We start from the raw sequence: 12,337 nt of genomic DNA on the forward strand, positions 1-12,337 counted from the left end.
GGCAGTGACAGGAATATGTCAGGAAGGTAACCAAGATTGCCAGGATCATCCAGTGTTAAACATTAGAGGACGTGTAGACATGAAATAAAAACGTTATGAGATGGAGCTAGCTGCGACCAGAACATGGTGGTATCCCCAGCAGCAGCAGCAGCAGCAGCAGCAGACAACTGATAAAAAGCTGTGTCTTCTGATAAGTGGACAGTCATGAAACTAGCAGTATCAATGAAGTAAGAGTCAAGACATGTGAAACATTTTGATCATTTTATTTTATAATCTTCAAAATTTTCTGCCATGAGACAGGAATGCATGATAGAAATGGCTCAACATCTTCACATGAAACACTTGGATTCATTTTCATTCACAAGTTTTTCTAGAAACATCTACAATTTCATAATCCCACCCACTTGCAACCATTATCACAGATTTAATTGACCATTAAACAGTAGTTGCCAGCAATAGAGAGCTGGAACGCTTTCTGCGCATTAGTAGTGTCTTTTGAAACTACCACCCAAGAGTATCACGATTTTGTAAATCTCATTGTACACAGCAACCCCAAAGGTGACTGGTGTCCTAAATAAATTCCCTGCTTATCATGGAGAGCTGTATCCCCCAGGGACATAAAGAAATGCTTTTTCTTCTAGAACTACTTGTTCTGTTCACCTCAGTATTTTTCTTGCAGGGAATAGCACATGCTGACCTGATGATTTAATTACACTCATATACAGGCAAGTATATATGCCTTATATACTTATTGATGCTCTCTGATAATTATGAATAGAACATACTGAAAAAAGATGGATTGCTTGGAATTGCTCTTCTTTTGAAGAGAACTACTTTGAGGTTTTTTTTTTTTTGAACAACTGTAAACAAAAGGAAAGAGATATACATGGACATATACCTATACACATAGAGATATACACTGAGTATTTTCAATGTGGCGTATATCTTCCTATATAGATACACACAAACAGAGTGTCTACACTCACCCCTTCACACATACCCACACCCTTACATACAGCATGTGAATATAAATGTGAGTGTCCTTGGGAGTTCACTGGAGTTTGTATATTAATTACCAAATGATGATGAGATACCTGATTTGTATTACTCCTGAGAAGATACTAGAAGGGAATGACAGTTCTGATGCACTTTGGAATGGCACAATCACGTAAACACTTGCATACTTATACTTAAGACTTCTGAACTCATTCAAAGTTTCTAAACATGATCTAACAACAACAAAACAATTCAGCAAAAAATCAAAACAAAGTTTTTTATAATCAATGTATAAACAAATATATAAGAAATGCATATCTGTCAGCAATTATAGTAGGAAACATGTAAGTAAGAAAAACAGTCATCTGACAACAAAACTATCCAATGCATAATACATGCATTGCCCAAAATAGCAGAGAACAGCCACATCAGAATTGCAAGGGTAAAAAAAAAAAAAGAAAAAAGAAAAAAAAAAGAATCGCAAGGGTTACAATAACTCTACTGGAGAAAAATGGCCATATATAGCAAGTCTGTTATGTATGCAATTTATAAAAAAATTACTGTGACTGTTACTCATACTTCTATAAAAAAAGAATTTGTAATTTGCGGAGTGTCTTATCCCTCGATATAATCTGTATAAAAATTACAACTAAACCAATGAATTTCAAGCACCAATTCAAACTTACTGTATTTATATTTCTATTATCAAAGGAACAAATTATGAGGAAGGCTAAGCTAAAATTAGCCAAGTAATTCTTAGTTTTATAGGCATGCGGTTTTTCTTCTTCCATTCACTTGAATGCCAAACATTAAAAAAATGTTTAGGCCAGTAAAGGAATCCTTGGAGGAATCCATTATTTCTGAGTATTAATGGTTTAGTATACATTAAAAGCTCTTTAACAAACCACTGCTTTCTTAGTTCTAAGATGAAATAGATTTGCACACAAGAAATGAAGGGACTGTTCCTCATGATCATGACGACTTAGAAAAGGCAGCACCCAGACAGTAGACTAATGAGCACATCTGGACATCTACCGGTAGTGTGAGGAAACGGCGTTAGGACTCAAGGCAACACCACTGCTCGCAGCAATACTGAAGTTTTTAACTAAAAAATTTCTACTAGTCATTTGGGTGGGAGGATATCTCAGTGAGAGAGTATTTTTTGTTTTCTCATTTTTCTGCATCAGGGAAAAAAATATAGCACAGTCTGAGCCAGTAGATGAGTAACAGTGTTTATGATGCCTCTGGTTGTTCCTGAAGAAAACTTGTTCAGATAACAAGGGGTTGATTTTCAATCCATACAACTGCTGTTTTTGTTTCCAGTATTTACATCATACCACTTACATACACAGTAATTTCTGAGAAATTAATGTGTGTCTTTCCTGTTATTTAGAGTTTGGTTCATTTTCACACCCACCAAACTGAAGCTTTAGATGGGCCGCATCTGAGAGACCGCAGGTAAGAGTACTGAAAACAGATCACGCGGGAACCAAGATCTGCATCACTAGTGATCTATCTCCATTACTCCCCAGCCTGTCATCTGAACTCTATCCCAGGATCACATGTAGCTGAAGGAGAAGAGAGTCATGCTGAAGGCCTGGGGTTAAGACAGGGGTGCGGGGTCTTGCTGGTCCTCTGGAGGAGGGGCTGCCCTCTGCTCCTTGATCTCCCTGGATGGCTCCTCATCCAGAGGCTCACCCAAGTCCTCACTGCCCCCTTCACTCTGTTCCTCCATGTGGTCCTCGCTGGGCTCCATAGTCTGCTCCAGGCTGTTCTCCAGAAGTGTGGGAGAATTGCTTATTCTACTTTCTTCTTCAGCTGTCTCATTTAAGGGCTGGGAAGGAGGTGGTGTGGGAGTATCAGACTGCACGGCACTTTCGATGGAGGAGATGGGGGCTTTGGTTAGAGTACCATCGGGTACAATCTCATTTTGAGGCAAAGATAACTTTTCTACAAGTTTCCATTGAATGATGCTCATGTCTTTTCCACCCGTTGAAATCAAGTGACTGTCATTATGAGTAAAGCTGACGTTGGTGACATGGCTGCTGTGGGCACTGTACTTGTGACTGGGAGCCTAGATGAAACAAATCAGACAGGAAAATTAACCCCCGTCTTTACATGACTATTTACAGCAATGGAAGCGACTTGGTAAGGAAGGTAATTCAAATTAAAGCCAGAGTCATCAAATCTGAGGAATGGAGCTAGCAGTAATTTCCCAGCCGTCTTCTGTAATGGTCTTCTCCTTGACCTTACTGGTGAAGAAGTAAATACGCAGTGCCGGCCTGGACGCTTAAAGGTGCTCTCCCCTGTGCCCCAGGGCATCACAGGCAGTGATGAGTAACTCTACACATCTCATCATCGACACAAAAATATCCCGATAAAAGGCCTACAACACTAGTTTTTATTAAACTGACTTTACCTTTGCTTTGGAGCAGGGATACTGAAACAGATGAACTTTGCAAAAGTCATCAGCGACAGCAATCACCTTCCTGTTGTGGGATCGTACCAGTGCATTGATATCGGTCCCATCGGATCCTTCTGGCCAGACACCTTTGATATGGAAACACCGGGGTGTAGAAAAATTAGTCTAAAATGTAACTGTGAGGCTACATGGATTTTAGAATCTTATTAATTTTCATCTGTGTTCAAACTTAGCTGTTTCTTAGTGCCTGAACATTTCTTAGTGCCTTCACTATAAGGATGAAGTTCTACCCCAAATCTAGTAAAATTAAGTGAAAATAGTCTCAAGATGGAAAATATAAAGGCACAGAAGTACTCACTAGTAACCAGCAGGTGGTGCTAACAAATCGTTTTAGCTTAACTCGCCTCAGCATATAAGCTCTTCCTTTTTAATTTATATTTTAAAGATTTTATCTTTATTCATCAGATAAAGCACTGAAATAACACCTATTTTTTAAGACCAACAAGAAACAGGCTTTGAGGTTTTTTTTTTTCTTCAAGATTTTATTTTTATAAATTTATTAATGACAGACTGAGAAAGGCAGAGGGAGAAGCAGGCTCCTTCCAGGGAGCCTGATGTGGGCCTTGATCCGGGTACTCTGGGATCACCCCCTGAGCAGAAGGCAAACGCTCAACTGCTGAGCCACTCAGGCATCCCAGAACAGTCTTTGAGTTTAAATTCTGTGCTTGTTTTTAATTTCTCCCTCCCTCCCCCAAGTCACATTTACTGAATCATTGGTTCTTTCATATTTTCCTAGTGATTTAATTATTTGCCAGGGTAGGAATTATTAAAAGTTGATTTCTTGTTTCCTTAAGTAACTCCTATTAGATGCATTTATGTTCAAATGAAGCCCTGAAAATATTGCTTGTTGCATCATAAATTTAATTATGATGCATTTCACTATTTTTTGATATTTACAAATTTTAAATTGACACCAATATTGTTAAATATTTCTAGTAACAAAAAATAGAAATTTTAAAAGACGATGAAACAAAATTGTGTCTCTCATGAATAAATAAAGATAAAATCTAAACAAAACAAAGTTTCTAGGTGGAGCGGAAATTCTGCTAGTTGTATAGCAAGGTGCAGAAACTAAGCCACAGCAGTTTTTCAAAGTAGACTCTGGGGAAGCTGTGTAAAATGTACACACTCTCTTCTTTGCTGTTCCTTCCCTTCAGGTAGGCACTTCCAAGAAAGCCTTGGAAGATTCTTTCTTAATGGAATGCACAGGCCATCCACTAGTCTACCATACTATCCCATAGAATTTTCATAGAAATATTATTTATGTCCAGAGACATAACAAATTTAATTATTCTGAGTCATTATGAGGCACTGGTGATCATGTTCAACATAATTAGCACAAAACTCTATTAGGATTAGATAGAAATTATTGCATACAGAAGGGCTGATATGCTGGTTCAGCGCCATTCTTGAAGTTTTTGATAAATTCACTAAAACAAGTCAAAACACTTAACTGACATCTCTTAAGTAAATATTGTTTCATTACAAGAACGAGGTAAATTACCAGCTATTGGCTACTGTTTCAGTTTCACCCAGAATAATGAAATTGTACCTGGCTCAGTCAGGGTTGTTTTTAACTTCTTGCTAGCCCTTACTTGCCTCTATCTTTAGCAGTTGTGTTTAGAACAAGGGCCTATAATGGATTATTTTTCTAATGTACATAGCATGAAGAACTGTTCTCATCTACAATCAGATTGGAGGAGAGAGCCCCACTGTCAGAAGGTAGAGATGTGGTTAAAGGGAAAGTACTAATATTCTGGACATTGCTTTAGGTATAGATATCCCCTCCCCCCCATATATCCAGCATTCTAATTACTGAGTAGAATATATCTCTTTTTAATTCTTTGCAGACAAGGCCTTATTATCTTAACTTTTCCATTTGTCTTATAGCTTTTTCAGAAGGATATACCCAGACTGGGAAAGACTTAGAAAACTGTCACAGAAAAGATTGCAAGAAATATCTAAAACATCAGATCAGTGATTTCCAAATTTTGCCTTTAAATAATGTCTACTAAAAATGCCTTTATATTTCAACAAATGGTGCTGAGCCACCTGGACATTCACAAGCACAAGAGTACGAACTGCTGACAAGATGTGGAGAAACGGATCCCTCTTAAATCACTGGTGGGGAAAAAAAAAAATCACTGGTGGGAATGTAAGTGGTGCAGCCACTTTGGAAAACATTTGACAGTACTTCAGAAGGTTAAACACAAGGTTACCAGTGGAGTCTGGAATTCCACTCCTAGGTATATTTCAAGGGAAAATGAAAACAGGTCTATACAAAACTCTCACATACTTGTTCACAAGAGCATTATTTCTATTAGCTGAAAACTAGAAACAACCCAAGTGTCCATCAACTGATAAATGGATAAACAAAATGTGGTTACATGCATACAAGGGGGTATTATTCAGCCATAAAACAAAGTGCTGATACATGCTACAATGTGGATGAACTAAATCCAGAATAGGCAAGTCATTAGAGAATGAAAGTAGATTAGTGGCTGCTGGGGGCAGAGGGAGGGAGAGGTGAGGAGTGATAGAACGTTTCATTTTGGGGTGGTGAAAATGTTCTCAAACACACTACAATTCCAAAACCACTGTACTGTATATTTTACTTTTCAAATAAAGATATTATTTATTTATTCATGAGACAGAGAGAGGGAGACACACAGGCAGAGGGAGAAGCAGGCTCCTTGGAGAGAGCCTGATGCAGGAGTTGATCCCAGGAATCACTCCCCTAGCTGAAGGCAGATGCTCAACCACTGAGCCACCAAGGCATCCCTGTACTATACACTTTAAATAGGTGAATTACATAGTATGCTCAATAAAGCTACTTTTAAAATAATGCCCTTACAAATTAAAATGCTTCAATTTTCAACTGGAGGAAAAAAATGGGAAGGCAGTCTGTGCTATTATGTAAATTTCTTTAAAGTGTCTGATATTTATCGAGGACCAAAAGTTTGCTGGATTCTGCAGAGAACTTCAAATTGGTTTGATCTTAATACATTGAATTTCTCTGAATCTGGCATTAATAGTGACAGCACTGAAGAACACATGCAGACTCTTTTTCATTTGGAAATTTAAGCAATTATTATATATAGAACCCCTAATAAACCATCTTTCCCCATCAGTTGTCATGTTCTTACCAAAGACTTGAAAGCCCAGTACACAGGTGTATGTCGTCCAATCAGTGTCCTTACAATCCGACCGATTCCTGATTAGTTTGCAGCCACTTGGAATGTCCCCTTTAAATTTAGAAACAGGGAGTATAATCATAATGCCTGTGTACAAATGTATTTGAAAGTGTATCCTGATTCAAACTAGTCATGTTTATTTGTATTTATAGTCCATACACAGAAAAACATTAAGACACACTTAAAAAAGAAACGGTTTATAAAACTACAAAACTGTTCTCCACTGAAACTGTTTTTTCTTTAAAAAGCATAAATGCCCATGTATTATATTCTTTCCTCTCTCCAGTAGAAGTTAAATACAGAGCCATATTAGAGCAGCAGTCGGAGTAATTTCTTATGACTATATGTCTCCACATATAAATTAATTCGTTGCTTTCTTGGAGAAGTGAACCATATTTGAGACTCTTCATTCCTTAGCGTGCAGAGAAGCACATGCCTTATCGAGTCAGAGAGCCAGCATGCACTCTCTGTACAATTCAAATTCTGTACAGCCTGTTCATTTGCCTCCCTGATAGATACATCTCAGTTGGACGTGATCATTCATACTTACAGTACAATATCTCATAGTCTCCTGAGTTAGACATTATATACTTGTTGTCTGGGGACCAGTCAAGATGTGTGATATAGCTGGAATGTCCCTAGGGAGTAACAGATCGACTATTAGAAAGCAGTTAGCATTTTGAATAATAAATAGTTTAACGACCAACAGATTTTCTAAGTAGCCATTTATCTGGATTTCCTGAAGCGTGCAGAGGAGTATCACAGCCTCTAGAACTGACCAAGGCTCACAGCAGTTCTTTAGTTCTTTTTCACCCTATTTTGTTGGGAACCAAAGATGCAGGTGTGTGAAGATGCCAGCCATACACGAAGAGTTCTGGTAGAACTCTGCAACAGGGGCGCCTGGGTGGTTCAGTCGCTTAAGTGTCGGACTGCTGGTTTTGGCTCAGGTCATGATTTCAGGGTCGTAGGATCAAGCCCTCTGTCGGGCTCTGTGCTCAGGGTGGGGTCTGCTTGCCTCTCTTCCTCTGCTCCTCCCCTCTGCTCATGCATTTTAGCTCTAAAATAAATAAAATCTTAAAAAAAAAAAACTGAATGAAAGAGATCTCAGCACAGTGGAAACATGCAGCACCTGGAACCTGGCAGTTTCCTGCCGACCTCTCCACCTAGACAACAGTAAAAAATCACCTATCACTTGTGTTAGCCTTCCAAGAAAGATGAGTCTTGCAGACTTGTGCCTTAAAGGACACTTCACAGATCACCTACCCTCAGGCCTTAGTTCAAGTCACTGGTGTCCCCTTTAGAGGTACTTCATTTTAGACAATGAAGTAAGGATTCCAGGTTGGTCACAGAGAGTATGGTTTTCCTGGGCTGCTTCTTGGCATCCGTGGCACACCCCAGAGGCTGGGGAATATGGCACAGATACACAGGCATGTGGAGTTCTCCTAGAAAAACTCTTCTCTCCAAAGAATATTTTTTGGAAAAGGTCACCCAACATGAACAGAACAGCTGGATCCAGTATGATCATCTGGCTCATTAAAACATTCCTTGAACAGGAAGACACAATCTTTTTCTGCTCCAGTTTTTACTAACACTGTGGGAATTAAGACTAAAAACTACTAAATGCTGTATTCTGCTGACTTCCTATATAAGCATTTGATGATTTCTAAGATAAATCACACACAGTCTTAATGATTTACCATAGTCAATGGAGACTCAAAAGCACTTTTAATTCCTACAGTCTGTGGTAAAGATTTAATTTCTATTGTACTTTTTGAATTACTAGCTTTCTGCACATGATTAAAATTAAAATTAAAAAATTCAAAGTACTCAAGTAGGGTTTTTAATGATTCATACCAAGTATTATTCCAGTACCTTTGAAGTTTAACAACACCTGTCCGGAGCTATGATCTCCCCCATGGTGCTGTATGTCGAATATATTTATATCTTTAAATAAATTTAAATGCTATGAATTTGAGCACTGTGAAGCTCCTGAAATCAGCAGAGATTAGGAGGTATACTGGAGAACAGGTTGGAGATCACTTTCTAGGCACAATGGAGACCTACCAACTTCACAAGAAATCAAGTTTCAAAACCAGAAAGATACATGTGGTTACTGGGTATTTTCTGAATTTGGCAGGGGTGTAAGGTTTACACAAAAACTTTTCATGGTGTACAGGAGTCTGATGATGTCTGGCTCTGGCGTCAGGAGCAGCCATGCCTCTCAGATAAGAGAACTGCTGGCTAAATGCATGAAGGATTTTGCCAGATTAGACAGGCAAAATGCAGTCCTCCAGGAAGCATTCACACTAATGTAGAAGTATTTAAAAATATCACCTGGATTGTTGTGAAAAGGCTTTAATAATATCATTTAGAAGAGCACTGGGCCCCTGGGTGGCTTAGTTGATTAAGCATCTCCCTTAAGCTCACGTCAGGATCCCAGGGTCCTGGGATCAAGTCCCACATCAGGCTCCCTGCTCAGCAGGGAGTCTGCTTCTTCTTCTACCCCTCCCTTCCACTCGTGTGCATGTTCTCTCTCTCTCCCTTTCTCTCAAATAAAATCTCAAAAAGAAGAGGAGCATTAGAAACAATGTATATATAATATTCATGTAGTTTCATCTATATGGGACACAGAACATATTTAGAAGGTAAATCAGTATAAGTATTCTCACAAAGAACTCCTGAGTAACAAAAGTACTCAAATATAGAAAAGACCTTGTGGAAGTTATCAATTCATACCAGAAAACCAAAGTGAGTATTTTTCCCCCTCCTATGGGTAGGAGGCAAAGAGAAGATTAAATGTAACTATTTGGGGGTCTATAATGTTACCTTCCCAGATACCATTTTGGAGTGTCCTTGCCCTACCCAACTCACAGGCAACAGAAGGTACATGCATAGCTTGGGGGAGGTAGCCTCCAAACACTACCCCAAGGGCACAGACACAGTTGGGAACAAAATCTAGTATACTTCCTTGAAAAGAAACAGTAAAGTACTCTAAGCTGACACTTTCATTACTGCTATGAAATAATCATAGTAATAATCACAAGTAATGGAGCCCAAAAGAAACTACTCTGAAAAAAAAATAAAATACTTTAGCTAAATCTTTGTCAACTGAAGGATCATCTTCATCAGTGGTTGCAGCCCTGGTTATATATTAAAATTACATGAAGAGTTTTTTAAAAAGTAGCAAGGCCTAGAGTTAGGAATCTAAGCTTTTCCCTAAGAAGGTATTCAGGTGTGACCCTCCATCACCATCTAGGAAAGTGCTATCCAATGGAACTTTCTGCAGTAATGAAAGTGTTGTCCACATACACAGTTCAGTGCAGCAGCAATGAGCCAGCTGTGGCTTCTGAGTACTTGAAATGTAGCTAGTGCTCCCAGGGAATGGGATTGTATTTAATTTAATGAACAGAAAGTTGTGATTAGTAGCTGTGGTGCTGGAAAACGCAGGCAGAGAACAGTCCATTCTTACTCTACTCATTTCAAATACCTCTTATTATCTAGTAGATTTCTATATAAACTGAAATGTTTCTGGATCCTTTTTTCTGTTCAAGTAGTCTATCTGCCTATCTCTGCCCAACTGTGATAGTTTTGTAGTTATGTGGAAAATTTCAGATGAACTTTAGAACCATTTTTATCAATGCTGAAAGTTTAAGACTATAAAATTTACAGAGTAATTTGTAGAAAACAGGTATTTTTATCATTTCTTTGTATTTCTATGTCTCTTATTTTTTCAGTTCTTTTTTTCAACCATGTTTCCTGTGCTCTACTTGCTAGTTTTATTCTCAAAACATCTACAGTTTTTGTTGCTATTGTGAACATGATTCCCCCCCCCCCAATCATGTTTCTGATGTACTTTTGCTGGTTCAAGGGAAAGTTATTTTTTTAAATAAATATGTTTTTATTAATTGTAATCTCTACACCCCATGTGGGGCTCAAACTCAACAATCCTGAGATCAAGAGTTGCATACTCTTCCAACCGAGCCAGCCAGGCACCCCAAAGGAAAGCTATTCTTTAGAGTACAGACTGTCAGCCGCCTAGTCAAGCCACATTCTGCACCCCACACCCCCTCGCCTTAGGTACCCAGCTGAAACACTGGATTTCCCAACCTCTACTGCAGCTACAGGTGGCAGAAATCACTGAGTGGTGCTTTCAGGGAAACTTGAAGAGAATGGACTTAGGGGGAGGAGTACCTTTCCCCTTGCTCTGATCCTTTCCTCCTGGAACTAGGATCTGATGACCAAGGGTGCCCAGGAGGCTTTAGTCAGTTAAGTGCCTGCCTTTGGCTCAGGTCATGATCCCAGGGTCGTGGGATCCAGCCCCCCATCATTGGGCTCTCTGCTCTGTGGGGGCGCTGCTTCTCCCTCTCCACCATTTGTGCTATCTCTGTGGCAATTCTAATTAAAAAAAAAGGGGGGGGGGTCCTGATGACTGGAAAATGATAGAAAATAAATAAAGATTTTGGGTTCCTGATGGCTTCTGCTTAAATAACACATCCCTCCATTTTTTGAAGGCACAAGGTAATACAATATATCCTGTTACAGTAACACTGAATCCTAATACCTTACTGAAATATTGGACTAGTTTTATGGATTGGTTTCCTGGAGATTTCTAAGTAGTTCAAGGCTTTTTTATTCTCTTTGATGTATATTTTCAATTACCAAAATCTTGGCAAAAAGAACACTTACTTTTACTAGCATTTCTTTCCTATCCTAACAGACTCTGTAACAGTACATCACTGCAACTTCAATATACTTCATTTCCTATGCTACCTTCACAGTGTTAAAAGAAACAGGAATTGGATGTCAAACAGAAAGTCAGGATGTTGGCGCTCAGGTGAATAAAATCATCTTAATTCTACTGCAAGGAGAGTAGAAACTTTAGGTCAATCAGAACACTTAAACTCTTTAAAGGAAAATCCACGATTATACATAATTAGAAAACCTCTTGAACTTTCATAGATTCAATATTATAAATGCTGAAAAACACCCTTAAGTACAACTCATCTAGTTAACTCATCTACTTTTTCAGTTAATGAGAACAATGCTAATGCTGCTGCTGCTGCTGGCACCTAACATTGAGCAAAGAACATTCTATGTGCAGGGCATACACTGTAACCTCTAAATCTCCCAGCAGCCTGAATGAGGACACCCACTTAGCAGATGAGTGAGTCCAGGAGGCAGAGAGAGGTTACATAACTTTGCTGAGGTCACATAATACAGAATTGGTGGAGCCAGAGTTTAAGCCCAGGTCAGAGAGCACAGCATTTAAAAATCATGCTTGGGATCCCTGGGTGGCTTAGCGGTTTCGCGTCTGCCTTTGGCCCGGGGCGTGATCCTGGGGTCCCGGGATCGAGTCCCGCATCGGGCTCCTGGCGTGGGCCTGCTTACCCCTCCTCCTGTGTCTCTGCCTCTCTCTCTCTCTGTGTCTATCATGAATAAATAAATCTTAAAAAAAAAAAATCATGCTTATCTTTTAACTCATTTCTCTAACACTGAAGATGAGCAGGAAGTAATTTCAAAGTAGCATTTTAAGAAAAGGAATTTACAAGTAACAGGACTTTTCCAGTACATTTTCAAAACAGCACAGGAAAGGCCGAGATAAAGAAACACTTTATGGAAAGCAACAAAACTTAGAAAACCTCATAATCCTCAACTCTTATTACTC

General features: G+C 39.0%; 1 protein-coding gene across 1 annotated transcript in view; it reads right to left on the reverse strand.

Moving 5' to 3' along the window:
* Positions 1–247: 247 nt before the first annotated feature.
* EML4 (EMAP like 4) overlaps positions 248–12,337 on the reverse strand; it is a 156,936-nt gene continuing 144,846 nt past the window's right edge. Inside the window, exons 20-23 of the mRNA XM_041757000.1 lie at positions 7,223–7,310; positions 6,625–6,723; positions 3,416–3,546; positions 248–3,070 (exon numbers count right to left, since the gene is read on the reverse strand). Of these exons, the coding sequence (XP_041612934.1) occupies positions 2,600–3,070; positions 3,416–3,546; positions 6,625–6,723; positions 7,223–7,310 (789 nt within the window). The 3' untranslated portion in view covers positions 248–2,599. The remainder of the gene's footprint in view (positions 3,071–3,415; positions 3,547–6,624; positions 6,724–7,222; positions 7,311–12,337) is intronic.

This window comes from Vulpes lagopus, chromosome 5, assembly GCF_018345385.1.
Source record: "Vulpes lagopus strain Blue_001 chromosome 5, ASM1834538v1, whole genome shotgun sequence".
NCBI classification, from domain to species: Eukaryota; Metazoa; Chordata; class Mammalia; order Carnivora; family Canidae; genus Vulpes; species Vulpes lagopus.